This window comes from Vipera berus (assembly GCF_964194415.1).
Source record: "Vipera berus genome assembly, chromosome: 2".
Taxonomy (NCBI): domain Eukaryota; kingdom Metazoa; phylum Chordata; class Lepidosauria; order Squamata; family Viperidae; genus Vipera; species Vipera berus.
In genome coordinates, this window is record NC_138203.1 from 26,133,719 (window position 1) to 26,158,457 (window position 24,739).

Consider the following 24,739-nt stretch of genomic DNA (forward strand, 5'->3'; position numbering starts at 1 on the left):
TGGCTCCACCAACTTCAGGCCAGAGTACCCCCGGAGGAAGTCCAAATACACCAGGACTTAGCCAGATTAGTGGCTGCTTCAGAGTACATGGCAGATGCATCTCTACATGCCGCCAGGTTCTCTTCTAGGGTCATAGCCTCCAATGTTACCGCCCGCAGACTCCTGTGGCTCAAACACTGGCGAGCGGATGTTAAATCCAAGTGGCGCTTGGCGGCTGCCCCTTACCGTGGTGGTCAGCTTTTTGGGGAGGCCTTGACACCTTATTTGGTGGAAAACAAGGACAAGCATAAAGTGATGTCTCATCTTCTTAGACGGGCAGATAGAAGGCCTACCTCAAACGTCCACAGACAATTTTTCCGGTCAGGGTCAGGATCAGAGTTTGCTCAGCCCCCCTGTTCCTTCCCTTCCAGGTCTGACCGTCAATTTGACTGACCGAGAACCAGAGACAGACCCAGGTCACAATTCCAAGCAAAGTGGCCCTTTCGAGGCACGGGGGGCCATCCCTTCAGAAAGTCTAAATGACTTCAGGGCAGTCTCCCCAATTGGTGGCAGACTGACATTGTTTGTTCAAAGATGGGAGACCACCACCACAGATGCTTGGGTCCTCAACACTATCAGGAGCGGTCTGTCCCTAGAATTCATGTCTGTCCCCCCAGAGCACTTCATTGCTTGTCTGGTCTCATGTCAGAGGTTGCCTCATGGACAACGTAGCGGCAAAAGCCCATGTGAACCGGCAAGGGGGTACCTGTTCCAGGTCCTTTATGGCCGAGGCCCAACTGTTGGGCTCTTGGGCAGAGACCAACCTCTCATTACTCAGGGCCAAGCACATCTCGGGGGAGGCAAATCAGCAGGCAGACTTTCTCAGCAGGTCGACAGTGGATCACTCCGAATGGCGCCTGCATCCCAGTCTCTTTGAGGAGATATCAGAGAGGTTAGGTCGGCCAGTACTGGATCTGTTTGCTTCTCTGGCGAATTCCCAGCTCCCGAGGTTTTCCTCCCGGTTCCCTTCTCCAGGGGCAGTGAGGACAGATGCCCTCCGCAGCCTTTGGCCTGGGGGCTTGGTTTATGCCTTTCCGCCTCTCCCTCTGATCCCGGCAGCCATCTGCAAGTTACTGCAAGAGCGGGCAGAGGTGATACTTGTTGCACCACACTGGCCAAGACAGCCGTGGTTTGCCGACTTCGTGAGTCTGTCAATCTCTCCCCCGTGGAGGATTCCTCCGAATTGCGTTCTACTCAGCCAGGGAGCTCTGCATCATCCAGAACCCCAGTGGCTCCAGTTGACCGCCTGGCACTTGAATGGCAGCTCCTGACACATGAGTCTTATTCATCAGAGGTAATTACGATGATTCAGGCCTCCAGATGGCCTACAACAAACAGGATCTATGACTCCACTTGGAAGAGTTTCTGTAGTTGGTGTGATAAGAACCAGTTAGATCTTTTGGCTGTTACTATCCCGAGGATCTTGGACTATTTATTGGAGGGGCTTAACAAAGGCTTGGTGCCCAATACCATCCGCTGACAAGTAGCAGCTCTCTCCACTGTATTTACTTGGGTCAATTCAGAGACATTGGCTCAACATCCTGTGGTACACTCATTTCTCAAAGGAGCGACCAACACCAAACCTCCAGTAGTTCACTGGTATCCCTCTTGGGATTTGTCACGTGTCTTGCAGGGCCTTACCTCTCCTCCATTTGAACTCATCAGGAGCTGTACTCTGTGGTTCTTGACAGTTAAGGTGGCCTTCTTGATAGCTGTCACGTTGGCTAGACGCATTTCTGAACTGGCAGCTTTCTCTGTCAGACAGGACTTATGCGTTTTTCATGCTGACAGGGTGGTCCTTCGATGGGATCCCTCCTTTATTCCTAAGGTCAGTACCTTGTTTCATAGAGCGCAGGAAGTCATTTTGCTGGATTTTTGTCCTCATCCATCTCTTGCCTTGGAACGGCAATGGCACAATCTGGACATCCGCAGGGCTTTGCGCCACTTTATTAAGCGGACAGCATCTTTTCACAAGTTGGAAGCCCTCTTTGTTTCCTTTCAACCCTCTACTATGGTGCAGAAGGCTTCTGCCTCCACTATAGGCAGGTGGATCAGGGCTTGTATTGCAGGGGCATGCCAATCTCATTCCGTGTCAGTTCCCAGGCGTATCACTTCTCACTCCACTCTTAGTGCTGCAACTTCTGCGGCTTGGGCAACACAGGCGTCCATTGAGGACATTTGTACGGCAGTGACATGGTCCTCGCCTTCCCTTTTCGTGAGGCATTATAAACTGGGTAGGTTTGCCTCCACAGATGCCTCATTTGGCTGGAGAGTGCTGCAACAGGTAGTGCCACAGGGTGGGACACAGGCCCAGACTGTTTCCTTCCCATAGGGACAGGGCAGCTTTGGTATGTCCCATTCATGGATTCTCCATCTATCATGCTGGAGAAGGGGTGTTGTCTTACCTGAATGCCTTTTCTCAGCATGATGATGGTGAATCCACACCCACCCCTTAGTGTCCGTCAGATCCTGTGTCAGGGGTATGGGAGCCAACACGTTGGACTGTCGTCATTTGCTTCGCCTTCGTTGTGACTGGGAGGTGTCCTGGCCCAGGAGAGGCGTGGCAAGTTTGACTGACTTAGTCTAATTGGGCAGGAAGACAGAGTTAACCCATTCGTGGATTCTCCATCATCATGCTGAGAAAAGGCGTTCAGGTAAGACAACGCCCCGTTTGCTGCAGATTGAATACTGCAATAGTACTATATGAAACACTTTTGAGATTGCCATCCTCCTGTGCATTTTATCATATTTGAAAATGCTCAGTGGCCAAGATCCACAAAACTACCCAGCCTGCAAAACAGATTGGGCAAGCCTGCTAGATTTTTTCCTGCTCCCTTGTTACCACTTGGCTCTTGTGTATTGTGCAAGCTACTCTAGCGGCTTACTTTGGCTCAAAAGTAGCTTACATTCAACATAAGATGCTACTCTGAAAAATGCTTGCTCAGGCACTTTTGGGAATAGTTTGTTTAGATGCTATGTTTAAGTCCTTCCCAAAGTGGTGCTTTCTAGATGTGTTTAGAATTCCCACCATTTTCAACCAGGATTGATTGTGTTTAATAATCAATTACTACTTATCAATTGTATTAATTATATATTTTATGCACTATTTGTGTGATAGTGATTTCTACACACATTCTTACGTAGAAAGTTCCCACAGATGTTATAATGGTTCCGTTTTTAATCACTGAATATCATGTTAGCTGTAATGCCACCATGACACACATTATTTGGAAATATAATGATATTAACAGAGGTTAACTGAACTATTCCTGTGGGAAATGCAATTTGAAGTTCCAGGCATGTGTGAAAAATCTCGAACATAACATTACTATTACAACCACATTGTAAAGATGGCTTATAATCCTCAATGGATTTTTTGTAGCCTTACAGTTCAGTCTAACAATTCTGTAAATATATAATTAAAAATCTGCAATATTAACCTTTTTAATATTTAAATATTAATATTTAGTTGTTTGTTGAATTGCCTGCCTGTGAATGATAAGCATGATTTGATAAGGGAAAACTGATAATGTTACAGGAGATTGCATCATATTCTTAAAATGGTTGTAAGCTGTTGGGGACATTAAGTGGGTGACCTGACTATTTTATGATCATTTTTATGAAGCAAATCACATGGTTGGTATGTGAATCATATGGTCATTAACAAAGCACATGATCATTCAGCGAATCCATTCTCCGAGATGGGTGTTTTTTGTTATAAACTTCACAAATTGCTGTCATGTGACTGGGATGCTGCAATGATTGTAAATGCAAGCTTGTTGGCATGCACCTGAAATAAGATCACATGACTGCATGGGGTATGTGAGGATTGTAGCTTAGCGGAAGGATCATAAATAACTATTTTTGAGTCTTTTGTGATTTTGGTCATCAAATGTTAGGTGAGACTACCTGTAAATTTTACAATAGATCTGATATACATGGAATTTTGTGAATATGAATGAAATTATGCATAGTTGGATAAGATGGAAAATTAGACCCCAAGATAGCTAGTTGTAAGGAACTAGGTTGCATATTTTCCTGCATAGTTGTACATCCATCTGTTGTAATCAGCAAAAAACCATCAAATAGGCAAATTAGTTATTCACTCATCAGGTTGCTATAATCTGAAGGTTATCAGGCCATGAATAACTAAGGCCATTGCATTTTGTGATCTGTCTATTGGAACCTCAAAACTGTAAATGTCACATTTTGGGGGAAGTACAAATTGATTATCAGCTATGTAGGTGTATGAATCAGACTCTACCAATACCTACATCTTGCCTGGGCTGAATTTTGAAGTATTGAAGTAATAAGTAGGCACACATGTATTTGTAGAGATGGAATAATATAATAGAATAAACTTACCTTGCCATTATATTGAGCTGTAGTTATTTTATCTGATGAATTTATTTAGGAGGTTTCTGTGTATGTGTGTGTAAGCAAATCATGGAAGGCTTTATGCAGTATATAAACATTTTTTCAGTGCCACTTGAAGTAATCTGCTACATAGAGAGAGGCCTGACTAAAAACTTGTTATTTTGTAGTTCATGCTTCAAAGCTTTTACAGATAGGCAGACAGAGTTATTTTTTAAAAAAGCAAGAACAAATTGGTTTTACTCTCACATGACAGGAAGTAACTTGGTTTTTGCTTGAAAGAGTACATGCAATTTAAAGTCTGTTCAAACATTTGGGGAGTGTGTATTTTGGTACAGAAGGAGAAATGGGACTTAATTGTTTTAGCTAGTTAGTATTCTTTATGAAAGCATAATACTACTTTGCAATAAAAACATCAGAGGCAAAATAACAACAGCTTAAGTATAAAACTGAGTGAAATACAAGCTAGTATCATATTTCAGAATGCTTAAATAAATTATTAGTTGATGATGAACCAATAATTGAGGCATGTCAGCAGTTAAATTATAACTAGGAGAATATTTCAAACAAGGTAGATATTCATTCTTCCCAGTATCTGGGGTTTTGAAGAGGTGTGCCAGAGATTGATTTTGGAGCATTCAGTGTATATTCTCTTAAATGTTTGGTGTGTAACTTGCTTTCTCAGCCAGATCCAGTCTCTTAACATTATGAATTTTAATTTGATAATAAAGGGAAATTATTACTTGTACTATTAAATACAAGACAAATAATACAGGTAGTCCTCAGCTTGCAAGCACAACTGGGATTTCTGTCACTAAGCAATGTAATCGTTAAGCAAGTTGTGCCCTATTTTACAAAAAATTTTTAAACCATGGTCTTTAAGCAAATCCAACTTCCCACATATCCTTATTGAAAGCCCCTCACTAGGTTGCAAATGATGGTCACATGACTTCAGGACACTGCAACAGAGATAAATACATGCTGGTTGCCAAGTGCCCAAATTTTGATCACATGAACGTGGTAAAACAGATTTGTTTTATTGTTTTCCTGGTGGCATATGTTTCTTCATAACTAACCTTTTCCTTGGTCTGGGAGTATGGCATTCAATGGCCTCCAGACGGGTTGCATTGAACTGCCTTGTCCAATGGGTGGGCATATCAGAAATATAAATAAGATATGTATCCCCATCCAACCATAATACACCATTATTTAGGGTTAGGGTTTGATTTTTCAAATCTATTATAAACTTATTTTGGAAGCATAAAATATATACCATATCAATAATTCTGCCTCTTTACTTGATGAGCATGTCTTTATCTCCAGTTCTGGTCATGTTAAAGGCTCCTCAAAAGTTTATCAGATGGCATGATTTATGGATCTATTTAAATGTATTTTTAAAGGCAAAGAGCGTTTTCATTTTGTTTAATTAATAAATCTAAGAAGAAGGGCAGGAAATTATTTATGTTGAAGCATTAATGTATTTCTCCTGGTACTGGAAGTCAATGGTTTAGGGGTTTTGATGGAATAAATTATAATTTAGTTTAAAGTCTGCAGCATTTCAGTATGTTTATTGACAATCACATATCTAGCTTTTGCTTTTCATTTCAGCTGTAATCGTGACATGGAGAATAAAGAAACCCTCAGGGGATTGCAGAAAATGGATGATCGCCCAGAGGAGCGAATGATCAGGGAAAAGCTCAAGGCAACATGTATGCCCGCTTGGAAGCATGAATGGCTAGAAAGAAGAAGTAGGAGAGGCCCCGTGGTAAGTAACTCTGAAATCACTTAAAAAGGATAATTGCTGAAAGCACAGAATTTGCTTTCTTATCTTATATTACCATACAGTTGATACTGTAAGGAATTGTAATGAAATTCCTCTTGCTTCATTTTTTTCATGTTGCTGTTTTCACTGGACAGATCTGCAGTGCCTCACCAAAGTCAAACCCAACTTAAATTTCTGTTGCTTAAAATGACACAACACTGCCCTCTGTGGGTAGCATTTTAGTTTCCGCTTTCATTGGTTGAAATAAGGTGTGATGACAAAAACTGGAAAGAATTATATTTGTATTTATTTATTTGTATCCCATATTTATTATTTTTACAATAAAACTATGTGAGTTTTAATACTGCTTGTATAACATGCCTGTGTAACTGATCACTGTACAGTGAAAGAGGCGAGGTTTTCCAAAATGTAAAACCCGAGACAATTTGGGACACAGTTTTGCTTACCAAATATTGAAGAAATCAGTGCTGTTTTCTTGGAATTTAATAAATTATAATACCGGTAATAATTTATTAAACTTGAGTAGAAGAACCATAATAATTATGTGATGCTGCACACTCTATGAGAAAAACTGGATTCATTGTAAATACCATCACTATTAATAGATTTTCATAATGTAGATGTTCTCATAATTTCAACTTAACTAATTAAAAATAGATGCTCATTAGCATTAGGGTGGAAATCCCCTCCCTCCATTTATCTACAGTTTAATGAGAATATTTGCTTTCATTTGGAAAAAAGGAGACATCTTTTCCTATTGTTCCAAGGTGGTAAAACCAATACCGATAAAAGGAGATGGATGTGAAACAAACAAATCGGCAACAGAAGCTCCTCCTGATGGACAAACAAATCCCACTTCACCTACTCAGAAAGGGAGACGGAGCCCTTCTCCTAGTGGACCCTTCTCATCCTCCTCTAGGACAGTTAAATCCGAGTCACCTGGTGTTAGAAGGAAAAGGGTGTCTCCTGTACCTGTAAGTAATTATGGGATAGCCCAAGCTTATGATACAAAATTCATATCTTCTCCCATATCAGTTGGTCCATCTTGAATTGGCAAGGCTTTGGCTTGATGGACATTAGATTGTGTTTTAGTTATGTTTTCTGTAGTGTAAACTCATTTTACCTTACTATATTTTGCTGGTTTTTGCTGTTTTAATTTCTGATTGATTAAACCGCATTGGATTATTGTACTCTAAATTGTATAGGTTTGCATGAGGGATACATATTAGTACTGGCTTTATTTCTGAGAGAAAAAAGCATAGAAGTAGTAATTTTTTATAGTATTTAGTGGAAGAAGTGTTACCATTTCTTATTACCTAATTATTTTGTACTTCTACTAGTTTGGAAAGATATAGCTGAATTTCTTAGAAAGATCGAGGAATGGGAAAATGAAAAGCACAGACAAAACTTACTGAAAATAAAATTATTTTTAAGTTTCAGAGTGGACGTATAACACCCCCACGAAGAGCACCGTCTCCAGATGGCTTCTCACCATATAGTCCTGAGGAAACAAGTCGTCGTGTCAACAAAGTTATGAGAGCTAGATTGTATCTCTTGCAACAGATAGGACCTAATTCTTTCTTGATAGGGGGAGACAGCCCAGATAATAAATACAGAGTGTTCATTGGTCCTCAGGTATGAATTGAAACAGTGTTGACTATTTAATCAATATTAAATAAACTCATTTCAGAAGATTTAATTAAGATCACCTCACTAGGTTTAAGAGAACATGTGAAAATGCTGAAACATTTTCTTGCTTTCCAGAAGTTGCTTGACATATTTTATTTAATTCTTATTTGCATAAATCAGAACATAGGCATTGACAAAGTATCAGTGAAATATAAACAGCTATATGAATGCGATGTTGTTTATATCAGCACAAGAGTAGTTTAGAAAGAATAAAGCCATCATTAATCAGTTATTTCTTATTTTGAAGAAAGTAGAAACATAATCCTCATAAATCTGTAAGAAGTGATTGGGGGGAAGGTTATAAAAACAATATAATATGGCCATAATAACCACAATAAATACATTTCTGTTCACAGACATGTAGCTGTGGGCGTGGAACATTTTGTATTCATCTCCTGTTTGTTATGCTTCGAGTGTTTCAACTTGAATCTTCAGATCCAATGCTGTGGCGAAAAACCTTGAAGAACTTTGAGGTAGTTCCATCGTATTTGTTTTGTCACAAATAGACAGTTGTAGAATTTCTACGGTTTCAAAATTACCAAAATATGATCATCTCATTTCTAAAATTAGTTAATAACAAGTGTTATTCCAATAACAAATAAATGGGTAGAATTCCCTGAATAAATTCTCCATTATTATTTCTCCATTTTAATAACTGGAATTTAACAGGGTTAGCTAAAAAACCTTGTTCTTTACAATAAGCACTACTTTCTCCCTATATTATATAGGCATTTATATTTGCTATTGACTATTTTTCCCCTTAAATATATAGATGCTTAAATGTGGAAAGGTTATCTTAGTTATCCTGGTGATTATTGCTGTAATATATCCATTAACCAAGTGAAAGATCAGGATGATGTCATGTAGCTGTTAATGGTAAAAAGTTGGCCTTATTATTCATGTATTATTTTATTAACATAGTTTATTTTGCTTGTTTGTAAGGGGGTAGTATCATTAGTTTATGTCAAATTGAAAATTAGGAACATTGATCATATTTAGTTCTCACATCTAAAATAGAATTTGGCAAAATTCAGCTTCTGTGTTTGCATTCCCATAAATGAAAGGGAGAGAATGTGTCTCTAATTACAAAATATATCATTTACAGAATTCATCCATACCATAGTTGGTATTGATAGTATGCTGTTATTTTATATATTTTGTAATGTATTTATTTTGTAATAAATAAGTAAATTAATATAATTTTACATTATACTCTGGTTGTAATTATATATTTATTTAAGAGACCTCAAGTTTGAGTAGTTCATATTCTAACCCTGCCTATTAATATTTTCTTCCAATGTTAGGTTGAGAGTTTGTTCCAGAAATACCATAATAGGCGTAGTTCAAGGATCAAAGCACCATCTCGTAACACCATTCAGAAGTTCGTCTCACGCATGTCAAACTCTCATACACTGTCATCTTCTAGTACATCTACATCTAGTTCAGAAAATAGGTTAGTAATTATTCTTAAGAAATTAGTACTGCTGTTCAAAATATTTTTATAAATAGATAACCCTGACTCATTGGGTCATCCTTTGAGAGCGTAGTGTGAAATGACCAGAATGTACATTAAATTTTCCTGAACTGTATTGCCATGAAATGGGTGGGCAAAAAAGAAGTGGGAATGGGAGTGACCTCCTGCTGGCTTCCCTGTTGACTTTGCTTTTTGGAAGCTGACAGGGAGCATAGGAAATAACAATCTCATGACCATAGGGAAACTGCAGTGCCCATAACTTTGCAAATTAAATTGGTCTGAACATCATGGAAATTTCAATTTCACAGGAGTAATGAGTCCCAGATTTTTAATGGTGGCACAGTGGTTAGAATACAGTATTGCTGGCTAATTCTGCCGACTGCCAGCAGTTTGATTCTGACTTTCTCAAGGTTGACTCAGCTTTCCATCCTTCCAAGGTTGGTAAAATGAGGACCCACATTGTTGGGGCCAATATGCTGACTCTGTAAACTGCTTAGAGGGGACTGTAAAGCACTATGAAGCTGTATATATGTCTAAGTGCTATTGCTATTCTTTAAATTAACAGATTTTGAATACCGTATTTTCCGGCGTATAAGACTACTTTTTAACCCATGAAAATCTTCTCAAAAGTCAGGGGTCATCTTATACGCCGGGTGCTGAAAATTTAGGGACAGGGCTGGCTGGAAAACCTGGAGCGGATCTCCCATTTAGTCTGCGCAGGGAAAGTGGGACCAATTGGAGAAGAAGCTGCAGTCTGTGATTTTTTACAGGCTGGGGTCTGGGCGTCTTTCCTTCTAAAGTTGAAGAGCAGCTGTAGTATATCCCAACTTGAAAGGCAGGTGGGGAAGGCAGCAGCCAGAGCAGCGGCTTAGCTCTAAGGACACATTTGACTCAGGAACTGGGCGGGCTGGCTGGAAAACCTGGAGCGGATCTCCCATTTGGTCTTTTTTTTTTAAAATCCCATTTATATCCTGCCCTTCTCCGAAGACTCAGGGTGGCTTACAATTTAAAGCACAAATCAATGTGCTTAGCAATAGCCTTCATTCTGTGTATATGCCTGTTTATTAGGGCTTTCACCCCCCCCAAGCAGCATTATTACAAAGTCAGCTTATTGCCCCCAACAATCTGGGTCCTCATTTTACCTACCTTGGAAGGATGGAAAGCTGAGTCAACCTTGAGCCTGGTGGGATGCGAACCTGCACTAATTGCAGGCAGCTGGTGTTACTTAAGGGAAAGCTTTAGAGTGAATTAGGAAAATAGGGAACGGTTGCTGGAATTGGGTATGTGTAGTTTAACGAAGAGAAGGGTGAGGGGTGACATGATTTATTTATTTATTTATTTATTTATTTATTTATTTAATTTGTATACCGCCCTTCTCCCGAAGGTCTCAGGGCGGTGAACAGGGCAATACATAATAAAAAACAAGGTACAAAAATTAAAAAGTAATTAAACAGCAATGCCCGTAATAAATTAATACAGATTAAAAGGTTAAGATCAATTTATAAAACCCGACCCGATCCCATCAGGCCAGGCCAGCTTGTTCAAAGAGGTAGGTTTTAAGATCGCGCCGGAAGGAGCGGAGATCAGGCGCCATCCGGAGCTCGACCGGAAGATGGTTCCATAAATCCGGCGCGCCCACAGAGAACGCCCACCCCCTGGGGGCCACCAGAAATAGAATAGGTGTAGCTAAATCTGAAACTCAAATGATTTGTGCCTCCAATACTTTTAAATTTCTGTCAAAATATTTATTATTATTGTGATTGTTTTTCATCTGGGCTGTATCATATTCTTCATGTTTTAGCTGTTTTAACCACATATTGGCTTTTGTAAGTTGCTCAGAGTCCACTGGAATGGATGGCAACAACAAAATAAATAAATAAAAATGACTCAAGATACTTTCATAAGGAAAGTTTACAAAATAAAGTTGTAGGATATTGATATGTTTGAAAATAACTTTTGGCTTCTAGGCACATATAGTAGCTCCTAAGGAAACAAAACTTGTCCCTCTCTGAATTTTCTCTACATAAAAATGAGAAGTGATTTACCAGAGCTCTGGCAAGGAATTGTATTTATTTAAGTTTTTAGTATTTAAAATTCTCATGCTCAAATATGAAAAATGAGCATTGATTTCTCAGTTTGTTGGTTTAACTGAAATATTTACATGCTGGTTATGTCTCTTAATTTATTTTCTAAATTATTGTCTTACTCTCAGAATACATTTACCGGTATTTACTGTGTAACATTTGTAGTGTTACAGTAAAACAAAAGATAGAGTTCTACCCCAAGATGCTTCAACTATAAGATATTACCTGTTACTGATTTCTTCAACCATATATTTGGGAGTTGGCATAGCCCAGCTACTAAGGAGATGTCAGTAGATCCTGTGTGAAAGATCTTGCATGCTCTGAAGGACCTTTTCCTTTTAAATCCAAAACTCTGTCAAAACTGGCAATTTAACACTATGCAAAAAAATTCCACTGTCTTCTTTTCCCTGTGTTCCCCAAAATCTTTTTCTGGAGGGTCTGTAATTCCCCTAAGAATAAATATTGAAAGTGTATAGCCATAAGGGAAATCTTTATTCTCCCCATTCCACAGATAGAAGCTGGTCCATCAGTAAAACAAGTTTTTGGAAATGATAGTATCTACTGTATATTAAACAAACTTTTATGAATAGATTAAGCACAATGGCAGTTTGAAAAAAGATGAATGCTGATAACTGGAAATGAATTATGGAACAAAATATTTCTTATATGATTATGATCCCCTAAAAGAATATGTCCATACCAGAAACATTTAATATGTAAAGAATTTGCAAAATATAAAGAATTTACTGCATGTACTTTCAAAATACCTATTTTATAACTTCCATCTGTTTGTAGTAACCAAGTTTTAAAATACATTCTCTCCCTATCGTTAATAGGCTTCTAATTTTAAATTTGGGAGATTATTTCTTCCTAAATAATATTAATATTTTAGTATTACATAATAGGCAGTTCTTAATAGCAGTTCTTAATAGGCAGTTCATAATAGGCAGTTCATGTAAATGTATTTGTTTTTCTTTTCTTTTTTTTACTTTATTGTATACTGCCCATATAGTTTTGACTGCTGGGTGGTTTAAATGTTTAAATAAATATAATGAATTTGACACTTAACCTGCCATTTTGAAGATGTCTTTAAAGTAGCATTATACTGTAGTAAAATATATATAGTATTGATATTCATTCTGGAAGAGTGGGTCCTAGAGGAAGTTTAATGCGGAAAGTCTATATGATGAACTAAAATCTATAAAGAATGTAACACTCAAGGACATATCTGAAATACTGTAGTTATATTTGCCAAAATATAATCTGGGCGACATCAAATAGAAGCGAATATAGGTAGAATTGGGCCCAGAATTTTGGTCGTAAGTTGGAGCAATCATTAATCTGATTTGTTTTTGCAACTATTTCTACCACAGGCATAAAGCAAGTCACCAGACAGCATATTTTTGGTGTTTTCTATTGGAAAACAGCAAAATCCGTTGCAAATTGTGTTCATATGATCATGGGAAGCAGCAATTGCAAACCTGCTACTAAGCACCAAAATAAGTGTTTCATAGATTCCACAATCCTACAGGGGGAAAAAATGAGAATGTACAGTAGGTGGATTGGTGAAAAGACCCTATCCATGGCAAGGTTATGCAGAGTAATTAAAAAACTGCACCAAAAGATTGATACTTGTTGATTTGCAGAATGAAAATATTGTGGGAGCGGTGGTAGTTTTGGACCTGGAACAAAAAATAATATAAAAATAAATGAGATCTGCTAAAATTGATTTTTAATTATTTGTGTATATGTATATATTTTTATAGTATAAAGGATGAAGAGGAACAGATGTGCCCCATTTGTTTGCTAGGCATGTTGGATGAGGAAAGCTTGACTGTCTGTGAAGAAGGCTGCAGAAATAAACTTCACCATCACTGCATGTCAATATGTACGTCACTGATATTATATGTGCACTTGAATCATAAGAATGGATTTAAAGAATAATAGCAAAGAAGGTCCTTGCCCCGAGTGGAGAAACAAAAATAGTTGCAGTCATAATTGGTATTATAATTGCTTGAACATTAATGGAATTCTTTTCATACAAGTTAGTGTCTTAGAGAAGGAATCTATTTTAATGAAATAAACACCTTTATTGGAACAGTTTTAAAATGCAAGGGAGAGTAGAAGTATATAAATCATAATGATAAGTTTTATTTATCTTTTTAAAATAACAAATAGTTACAATAGAGAGCAGGTGCAAAGCCTATGTGGTGCCTATAGAACTGTTAAACATACTTTCTCGTGTTGAATTTTTTTTCTAAAGATCTGATACTGCTAATGCCCATTTATTTATTGCATGTGCCTTTATTGTGTTTTATTCTTTAGACCTGATTAAGTATATAATTAGTTTTCCCTATGTCTGTTTGTTATACAGTAGAAGTTCTTCGCACGTTTCCAAATAATTTCTGTTCTAAACTGTTCTTATGCTATTAACTCAAGAATCCATCTATTTTTCTTTGGGGGATTTTGATACAATTTTAGGGGCAGAGGAATGTAGAAGAAACAAGGAGCCTCTTATATGCCCTCTTTGTAGATCTAAGTGGAGAACACATGATTTCTATAGGTGAGAATTTATTTTATTTGAATTTGTTGTGCTGTCCATTTATGAGCAGAGTTAAACATCTAAACGTTTTAAAAGCCTCATCAGTCTATTTTCAATTCAGGCTGGTTTATTATAAAGCCCTTTCCATCCCAATTCCAAATCAGCTGGTATGTTTTTACAAGCTACAATAAAATATTGCTTTACCTGAATATACTTTTTAACAACAAGATACATGCTCATATTTTTGAGCTGAATTAAATCTTGAAGATATAACCATAGTTTTATTTGCACTTTATTTGGGAAATTGAATAGTGACAAATTGACTAAAATGTAGATCATGTTAAATTCTTTATTTTCCTTAAAGTTTGAAAATATCTACCGGTACTCATTATTTATTTTTTTGTATATTATTTGTTTAGTCATGAATTGCCAAGCCCTGTTGATTCTCCTTCGATAGTTTGTGTGGTCCAGCAACAAACTCAGCAACCTGTAACTTGTTCACCAAGGAGGAATCAGGATAGTAATTTTAACCTCACTCATTATGGGGTTCAGCAAATTCCTTCTGCCTATAAGGACTTAGCTGAACCATGGATTCAGGTATGCTAAAACTATTTTTCTTTTGTCAGCTACAACTTAACACTTTATTCTAGTCTGCACAAATATGTATGATGTTGACTATATCTTTTTCTTTTGTGAATGCTTGAGTAAATGATAGTCGCCCCCTCCCCCCAAGAGCTTGTTTTTCCAGATTGTTTCAAAATGAATACACAGTAAATGTCTATGGAAGATGTCAATACAGTTACAAATAGACCTTGATTTACAATTGCAATTGGGATTGGAAATCCAGGGGTAAATTGTTATTGTCATAAGTTGAGGCATCCATATGACTGGAATTATTTCTTAACATTTTTCACTGCAAACTTGTTAAGTGAACACAGTGGTCATTAAGCATTTTTCTTTGCTAGAAACTGGCAAAAAAACTCACAAATTGCAGTCATGTGACCATGGAATGTTGTGACTGTGAAAAGATGACCAGTTGCCAAACCTGGACATGCCATAAGTCATTGCATCAGTCATAAGTAATTTCTTCTAAGGCTCCCTGCTGAAGTTCTGTCTGGATGTCCTTCATCTAGATGTGACATGAGTAGCTATTGCAGTAGAGCCTTCTATCTTATAACATCAAGAGTTAATAACATTTTATATCTTACATTGTTTGCTTTTAGTTGCCAATTTTAAATTTCTTTGACTGAAATTTCTTGCCTTCTCATTTTATTTTTCTGTTTTATTATTAGTCATGTCTAATTATTCCTAAAACCATGGTGAACTATTGTTAAGGACTTTGGAGATATGTTGCTATTCTAATTTGGTTGATGTGCTACTGTGACCAGATCTTGTGTTACTATAAAATACTTCAAATTGCTTGATAGCAGTGAATTCTTTGTCCAATTCTGGCAGTCTAGAGTCCAAACATATTTTTGAATGGTAGACAGTTGCAATAGCCGTATTAATTGTGCCCAACCTTGGAGAATGGAAATGAAAATATTTGCATTCTAACTGCAATCTATTTAGTATATTCAGAGCATTTTTAATGAACTAAATTTCTTAGTACATTTTATTTCAGCCTGTCACTGCATCTTCTTTTTACCAAATAACATCTGATCTTGTTAATCTGCATTGCTTCACAATACATATTGAAAATGAGAATTCTTAAAAACATGCAGTACATCCCTTTGTAGTCTATGTCACAAGAATTCCAATGGCTTTCTTCAAGTGTACATGTGTATATACGTGTAAATATGTAATTGTAATCAGGATCTCCTTGTAATGTTGATTTTGTAATGTTGATTATTTAGGTATTTGGAATGGAATTAGTAGGTTGCCTGTTTTCTCGAAACTGGAATATACGTGAGATGGCCCTTCGACGTCTCTCCCATGATGTTAGTGGTGCTCTATTATTGGCCAATGGTGAAAGTACTGGAAATTCTGGAAGTAGTAGTGGAAACACCCCAAGTTCTGGAACTCTAGGGGCAGCTAATGGGTCATCCCAGACAAATATCTCCGGAGATGTCGTTGTGGAATCCTGCTGCAGTGTACTTTCTATGGTTTGTGCTGACCCTGTCTACAAAGTGTATGTTGCTGCTTTAGTAAGTAATTTATCCTTTTCTAATCTTCCTTTCTAAATCATATTCAGAATTTAGAAATAGGGCAGCATATTTGAGATATGAATTTTTTACTTGAGACAGAGACCCTCCAAACAAATTGTTAAAAATTAATAGTAATTCTAGAAATACTCCTTTTCCCATTCTCACCTCTGAAATGTATATATTTCCATACAAATCAAGTTCTTCTAGACCAGGGGTGTCAAACTCGCAATGTCACGTGACGTGTCATGACGTATCGTGACTTTTTTCCCATTGCCAGCAATGGGGTAGGTGCAGTTTCGCCCACGGGCCGGCAGTTTGAGACCCCTGTTCTAGATTATTTAACTTGAGGCTCATTGTAAGCTCTTTCAGATAATAAAAGTAAAGGTAAAGGTTTCCCTTTTCCAGTTGTGTCTGACTCTAGGGGGCAGTGCTCATCTGTTTCTTAGCTGAGGGAACCAGCGTTGTCTGAAGACATTTCTGTGGTCATGTGGCCGGCATGACTATATGCTGGGTGCACGGAATGCTGTTTTCTTCCCGCCAAAATGATACCTATTTATCTACTTGCATTTGCATGCTTTCGAACTGCTAGGTGGGCAGAAGCTGGGGCAAGTACTGGAAGCTCATCCTGTCACACAGCGTTCGGATCTCAAACTGGGCTGTCAACTTTCCAGCTGAGAAGCTCAGAGTTTTAACCACTGAGCTATCGCACCCCCTTTTTCCTCAGATAACAAGATAGCCTAAGCTCTGCCTTATAAAGCAGTATAGAAAATAAACATCATTATTTGTTACTTTGCCTATTTCTTGAGCAGCTTGTTTAGAATATTTTTTCCCTGTCCTCCTGGAATGGAAATAGAACTGGTCTGATTCTCAGAAAATTTCTATTTTTTTTTAATTAATCATTCTTTATGGCAAGATTCAGACCACTGCTCAAAGTCATGTAATATTTTGAATGCTACCTGTTAAGGAATTTGCTGTGCAGGATCTCCTTGTGCTACCAAAGAGTTGCACAGACAAGGAAGGGTACTGAGAGCAGTAAAAAGTCACACAAGAAATACACTGAGTTCTAAAAGCAAAAAGTATTTTACTTTGAGGTGGTGTAAAGACAAAAATGCACAGTCAAAAATAAACAGTCCAGGTCATAAACAATAGCAACAGTCCAAAGAGTAATCCAAACTACAAAGTCTTCTTACCGGTCCAGAGGTCAATACACAGTTTAGGTTACAACAGTAGTAAACCAACAGCAGAGCAAAAACAGTAATAGTAGAGATCAGTGAATTCAGAGAGAGAGAGAGAAGCTACGTTCCTAGCTTCCTCTTATGGCCATGAGAACACTTACACACCCATTGGCCAATTAACTTCTTAAAGACATAGCATTATGGTTAATATATTTTCAACCCAACATTGTAGGCTAACACCATATGCCTAACATTCTCCCCTTTGGGTAGAATAATATATAACTCTTACAATCTTATGCACATTCTTTCACAATTAGCATTGTGTTTCACAGCACTTTGTACCTTCGTAAAATGGTCTGCAATATTTACATCAGATGGACAATACTCTAACTGTATTAATTTATCTTTGACACATTGTCTGACATTTAAATAACGAAGATCAGTATGTTTAGATCTTGTTCTTACTGCAGCATTATTAGCCATTTTTATCGCAGCTTGATTGTCCTCATACACAATGAATGGATCATTTACATCTAAACCCATATCTAACAATAATTGTTTGTACACTAGCAGTTCTGTACATAACACTGATAAACATGAAAATTCAGCCTCCATTGTAGATAAGCTTATGTGTTTTTGTCTAATGGACTTCCATCCAATTAAAGAATCACCCAACATTATAGCCAACCCTGAGGTAGATTTACGACTGTTTGAATCAGAGGCAAAACTCGCATCTGCATATGCTGTAAGGATTAACTCACGATTTGGCTCTAAATATAACGAGTAGTGAATAGTTTGCTTCAAATACCTTAATACTCGTTTAGCTGATTGCCAGTGTCTAACAGTTGGATTATTGTTGTACCTAGCCAATTGATTTACACAGTAAGAAATATCAGGTCTAGACCAATTACTCAGATACATAAGACTTCCTATCAAAGATTGGTACATAGTCTTATCAAATACAGGACTCTCAACATTAGTGTCCTTAAAATCCATAGCCATCGGAGTTTTAGCTGGTTTACACATTTCCATATTGTATCTCTTTAATAACTGAGATATTTTACTGGCTTGTGAAATCTTAAAACCCCTATTCGTTTTCACAATATCTAACCCCAAATAGTGGCTTATTTCTCCAAGATTTCTAATTGTGAATTTATTTTGCAATCTTGAAATGATGGTTTGTGCTTCTAACTCAGTTTTTGTTATTATTGCAATATCATCATCATAATGCTCCGTTGTGTTCCCTTCTAAACAAACAAGGATCAGCATTACTGGCTACAAAACCTATTGCACTTAACTCATTTACTATACATTTGTTCCACTCATAGCCTGATTGTTTCAATCCATAGAGGCTTTTCTTTAACTCCCAACAATCATGGTCTCTATCACTGGTCAATCCTGGTGGTATTCTTAAATAAATAGTATGTTGCAATGGAGCATGTAAATATGCAGTTTCAACATCTACATGGTTAACCATATATTGGTTTTTAGCTGCCCATACTAAAGCTGCTCTTAAAGTAGTTGCCCTTAGACTGTGTGCAAACACTTCGTCATAATCCCCAGTAGTTTGGGCAAAACTTTGTGCAACCAAACGTGCCTTATGGGTTACAGTCCCGTCTACACCTTTCTTTATCTTATATATCCATTTACAACCTATAGCTTGCTCACCAGGTGGCAGTTTTGCTTTCTGATAAACCTTAAGATTCTGCAAAGACTTCAACTCCCTGTTCATTGCAGCTTTCCATGATGCTTGTTCTTTTTCAGGATACATCCTGATCTCATCATAGTTAGAAGGCTCTACATTAACTTGACATATACTAGCTTCATAGCGATCAGGTGGATGTCTGATACGCATTGAACGCCAAGGAATTACAGGGCTTTGAATTTCAGTCTCCTTTCCTTCCTCTGATTCCTCTTTTATCTCCCCTATCTCCTCTTCATCTTTTATATTTACAGGAGATGTATTATCATTACTAGTTACGTTATCAGAGGAGTCCTCAAACACTAGAGGATCAGTATTAACAGCTTCTTGCTCTAACCTATCCCAACCTACGTGCTCAAGGAATTTTGCACTAGCACTGTTATATACATTAGTTGTGCCTCGTTCCCAGAAACGATAGGATCTATGGTTAGCTTCGTAACCTACGAAGTATAATTGCCTAGCCCTATGTTGGCCTTTACTCCTGAGTTGTGCAGGAATGTGGACCCAAGCTGGGGTGCCAAATGTGTGCAGGTAATCAAGGTTTGGTCTTCTACCATGCCATATTGTATATGGTATTTTACCAGTAGAAGTATTAGCAACTATATTCAGAACATGGTTTGCACATTTTGCTGCCTCCCCCCACAGTCTATCTGTTAAGCCAGAATCTCTTAACATGGTTCTAATCATGGCTTGTAACGTTTGCCCACGTCTCTCAACAAAAGCATTATGTTGAGGCCTATAGGTGGCTGAATGTTTATGCTCAATGCCAGCTGATTCTAGCATATCAACAAAACGCTTATTTGTAAATTCAGTACCATTATCAGTAATTATGCACTGAACCTTTCTCTTTGTTTTTCTCTCCACGAACTTCAGCCAGTTTGCAAATTGTTGGAAAGTGTCTGCCTTTGACTTAAGCAGATAACAAAAACCATATCTAGAGTAGTGGTCCAATATACTTAAAATATAACATGACCCTCCTAAACTTGGTTTCATGGGTCCAATTAAATCAGCAAACACAACTTCCAAAGGTACAGTTGTTTTGAAGCTGTTTATCCTGTTTGCCGGACTTGCCTTACTCTTTTCCTGATTACAGGCATTGCAATTCAAATACTTACTACATGGCTTCAGTTGAATTCCTTCTACTAACTCAACTGTTTTACGTAGTGAGTTAAAGTTTACATGCCCTAACCGCCTATGCAATAAATGTATACATTCATCATGTGGCTTCTTGTTCTCACATATTGAGTTAGCTTTAACTGTACTAACCTGGTTACTTGTGAGAACGAATAAACCATTTTTCAAATTAGCAGTTACACAGGTTCCATTCCTCTCAATAGTGCATTGCTCCTCTCTGAATGTTACCACAAACCCAACTTTAACCAATTCCCTTACAGATAAAAGGTTAAATCTTAGTTTAGGTATATATAACATAGGTAACTGTTCATTAATGCATGGACAATAGGAATTACCTTCACCAGAGGCCTTCATCCTCCAACCGTTTGCCAGTGAAACATATTGGTTGCTGTTTTTCATATTAATAAACCTCTTTTTCACTTTAGTAATGCATTGTGAAGCCCCACTATCAACAACCCACAATTCATTGTTTCTGGATGTTGATTCATCAGAAATAGCCAAACCAATGCTCTTCTTAGCCTTCCCACTGCTATTTACATTCTGTTTTCTACCCTTTCTACAGAATTTGGCTATATGCCCTTTAGCCCCACAAGAATAACATTTCTTGACGTTGTAAGCAGTGGTAAATAGCTGCTCCTCTTGTAGCTGTGTCTCTCTCAGCTGGTCTCTGTCACGCCTTCTTCTGGACTCTTCCAGCAGTCTCCCAGTAATGTTAGTCAATGTCAGTTCCTCTCTGGTCAGGACTTCCAAAGAAGAAACATACCCATCATAACTCTCATCCAAAGATGACAGAATAATGTAGACCTGATGCAACTCTGAAAAAATCAGCTCCTTTTCATGAAGCTCTTGAAAAGTTGCCTTCATGTAATTTAAATGGGTCAGCATATCTCCATTCTTCTGCAGACGAGCCCTAAACAGCTTACGTGTAAGGTGTATATGTGCACCCACACTGTCACGAACATAAAGCCTTCGCAAAACGCCCCAACACCTAGCAGCAGACTCCTCACCACGAATATGGACAAGCTGCTGGTCATTCAGTGTTAGTCCAATAATGCAAAGAGCTTTCTCGTTGCTTCGTTTAAAGTTGTCTAACTTCTTTACATCCTCTTCGTCATCTGGATCCCAAGCAGTAGTATCTGGTGGGTTATTTACAACAGCCCATAGTCCTTCCTTGCGCAAAAGCAAGCAGCATTTAGTGGACCAGGAAACATAGTTTGTCCCATCCAACCGGGTTATCCAGGAGATGCCTGACAACAGTTCTTGTGCCATTTTACACCAAATAACTAACACAAACTCAGCTAGGAATACTGTGTGTACTTACTCTCAGTACAGGCCTGGGCCCATAACCAGTGTTAAGGAATTTGCTGTGCAGGATCTCCTTGTGCTACCAAAGAGTTGCACAGACAAGGAAGGGTACTGAGAGCAGTAAAAAGTCACACAAGAAATACACTGAGTTCTAAAAGCAAAAAGTATTTTACTTTGAGGTGGTGTAAAGACAAAAATGCACAGTCAAAAATAAACAGTCCAGGTCATAAACAATAGCAACAGTCCAAAGAGTAATCCAAACTACAAAGTCTTCTTACCGGTCCAGAGGTCAATACACAGTTTAGGTTACAACAGTAGTAAACCAACAGCAGAGCAAAAACAGTAATAGTAGAGATCAGTGAATTCAGAGAGAGAGAGAGAAGCTACGTTCCTAGCTTCCTCTTATGGCCATGAGAACACTTACACACCCATTGGCCAATTAACTTCTTAAAGACATAGCATTATGGTTAATATATTTTCAACCCAACATTGTAGGCTAACACCATATGCCTAACACTACCCATACTAACTATTATATACTGTATTTGTAGAGTGACCAGAGGAGTCCTGTAATATGTTTGCATGTTTATTGTTTTGCTTTTTCTGTGTAAAACAGTAAGCAATAAGAATTGCTACTATAATCATCAAAGACTCACAGTGGAACCAACTTTTCTATTTCCAAATTCTTAGCACAATATTTGAAGTATTCTTGCTTTGCAGTATTGCTGAAATCAGTTCCTTAAATAAGTTGATTATCAATGTTAAGCTGCACGTATATTTATTTATTTATTTATTTTATTACATTTATATACCGCCCTTTCCCGGAGGACTCAGGGCGGTTTACAGGGAATTAAAAACCAAAAATACAAAAGTTAAAAACCAAGTTTAAAAAAGATTAAATTTATCCCTGTACAAGTAAAACCCCAATTAATATATATGATTAATATATAATTAATATATATTTATATATATATATATATATATATATATATATATATATATATATATATATATATATATATATATATATATATATATATATATATATATATATATATATATATATATATATATATATATAATATATAATTAATATATATGAAAGATAAATGTCACTACTTTCTTTTTACTTTAAATGTTATTCAGTTCTTGAATCTATCTTTAATTCATCCATTTGGGAGCAGATTTCTCTAAAAAGTCTGGAAGCTGATAATTGGGTTTGTCTTTTCCTAGTGGGCTCTTGTAACTTCCCCTTAAACTATTCCTTTTGGTTTAGCAGACAATGTCAATATTTGTTTGGAATCTTTAAATGACAAAGAGGTGTATTGTTTTACACTTGACAGATTTGTAGGCAGAAGCAATTTGTTTATAAAATGATGTTTGTACAGGTTGGTGTATTTTGTGTTCATCTTTTGATTGCAGAAATGTATGCAGGGTTTTAAGAAGTAGTGTTTTTTTAAAAAAAAATATCTTCCTTTTCCCCCCCCAGAAAACATTGAGAGCCATGCTGGTATATACTCCCTGCCATAGCCTAACGGAGAGGACAAAACTGCAACAGCTTTTAAAACCAGTTGTGGAATCCATATTGGTGAAATGTGCAGATCCTAACAGGTATAGGCTTTAATCTATTTAAATATTTTAGATTACTATCTTCAGGATTGTCTGTATTAGTTTTATAGTATAGGGACAAATTCAAGTTGAAATTAGAAATTGATTGTTCTCCAGCATGATAGATGGAGAATCCACGAATGGGTTAACTCTGTCTTCCTGCCCAATTAGACTAAGTCTGTCAAACGTGCCATGCCTCTCCTGGGCCAGGATACCTCCCAGTCACGATTTAGTCTGTGCCCAGAAAGGACGTGATAATTTTGGCTCCCAGACTGAATTCAGAGCAGATTGATTTGCATGCAGTTCTTTTATGAATGCATATTTGTGCTGAAAAAGTGAAAACTGTTATAAAAACAAACAAACTAGAAAGAAGTAATATGTTAACATAATATTGCTACATAGTACAGTACTGATATATTACATTAAATTTTTATGTAGGAATTACTACCAATAAATAATAAACCAGGATTAAAAGATTCATGTAGTCTCATTGTATGACCACAGTTGGGACAGAATCACCATTGTTGAGCAAAACAGTTATTAAGTGAAATGTCACGTGACTGCTTTGTTCAGTGACTGCAATCCTGGCATGGTCTGGTGTGATTGTTCAGCAATCTTATGAATTACTTTGTTAAGAGAACAGTGACAATTACTTATAATGTATTCATTCAGCTTTATTCATCCTTTTATCTTAAAAAACAGAGACTTCTTTCTTCTTTTTACAGCCGCACAAGCCAACTGTCAGTTTCAACATTAATGGAAATGTGTAAAGGTCAAGCAGGAGAGTTGGCAATTGGTCGAGAAATACTTAAGTCTGGTAAACTTCATTTTCTTCTTACTTAAGCAACATTACCAATATAGTGTAGTAGTTAATGGCACTGGACTAGAAACTATGACAATGAGTTCTAGTCCCACCTTAGGTATGAAGCCAATTGGGTGTCTTTGGTTAGTCAATTTCTTTCAGTTCTACAAAGAAGGCTAGAACAAACTGCTTCAGAAAATATCGCCAATAAAACTTTGTGAACTTATACATGTAGTCACCAAGTGTCAAGATGGATTTAAGGAATACATGCACTCTATAGGTACTGCTTCCTAGAGATGTATGAGTTAGCCTAGAACAATTTGAGATTTGGTTTGAATTTTTAGTTTAAAAGATATGTACACATATAAATCTGCCAAATCTATTTGAAAATGCAATTTATTTGAACACATAAAATCAATTTGGCAGTTTAATATGGTGTTGTGATATTTCTACAGCTCTGTTATTATTTTCCAGCTAAATCAAATTTCACTTAGGCTTTTAAAATTTACAATAAATAGAGTGAATGCAATAGATACTTAAACTCTAATTGGAATTTGAAAATCTGGCAGTAAGAAGGGCTGGACATAATTTTTATATCAATTAAAGAATAAACATCTATATTAATTTTTCAAAATGCTGTTTATAAAAATCTCAATGTAATAGAGATTTGTATTTGACTGGCTCAGATATTTGCAAGATACCGGTATATTAAGAAATAAAATAAAGCATAGGGGATGTTTTGTCATTAAAGAGGAATTCATAGTAGGAATAGATAGAAATGAAGAAAAAAGTAAAAGAGAATAGAGTTGCTTTTAAAGGGAGGAAAGAAGAAAAATGTATAAGAAGCATTCTCTACATATGCATAATAAGGATTTTAGGAACTA

General features: G+C 37.1%; 1 protein-coding gene across 1 annotated transcript in view; it reads left to right on the top strand.

The window, feature by feature from the left end:
* MAP3K1 (mitogen-activated protein kinase kinase kinase 1) overlaps positions 1-24,739 on the top strand; it is an 80,652-nt gene that overhangs the window by 34,729 nt on the left and 21,184 nt on the right. Inside the window, exons 2-12 of the mRNA XM_081320815.1 lie at positions 6,022-6,178; positions 6,964-7,170; positions 7,631-7,831; positions 8,242-8,358; positions 9,190-9,338; positions 13,210-13,331; positions 13,925-14,006; positions 14,405-14,582; positions 15,839-16,129; positions 22,935-23,056; positions 23,779-23,870. Coding sequence (XP_081176941.1) covers positions 6,022-6,178; positions 6,964-7,170; positions 7,631-7,831; positions 8,242-8,358; positions 9,190-9,338; positions 13,210-13,331; positions 13,925-14,006; positions 14,405-14,582; positions 15,839-16,129; positions 22,935-23,056; positions 23,779-23,870 — 1,718 coding nt within the window. The remainder of the gene's footprint in view (positions 1-6,021; positions 6,179-6,963; positions 7,171-7,630; positions 7,832-8,241; positions 8,359-9,189; positions 9,339-13,209; positions 13,332-13,924; positions 14,007-14,404; positions 14,583-15,838; positions 16,130-22,934; positions 23,057-23,778; positions 23,871-24,739) is intronic.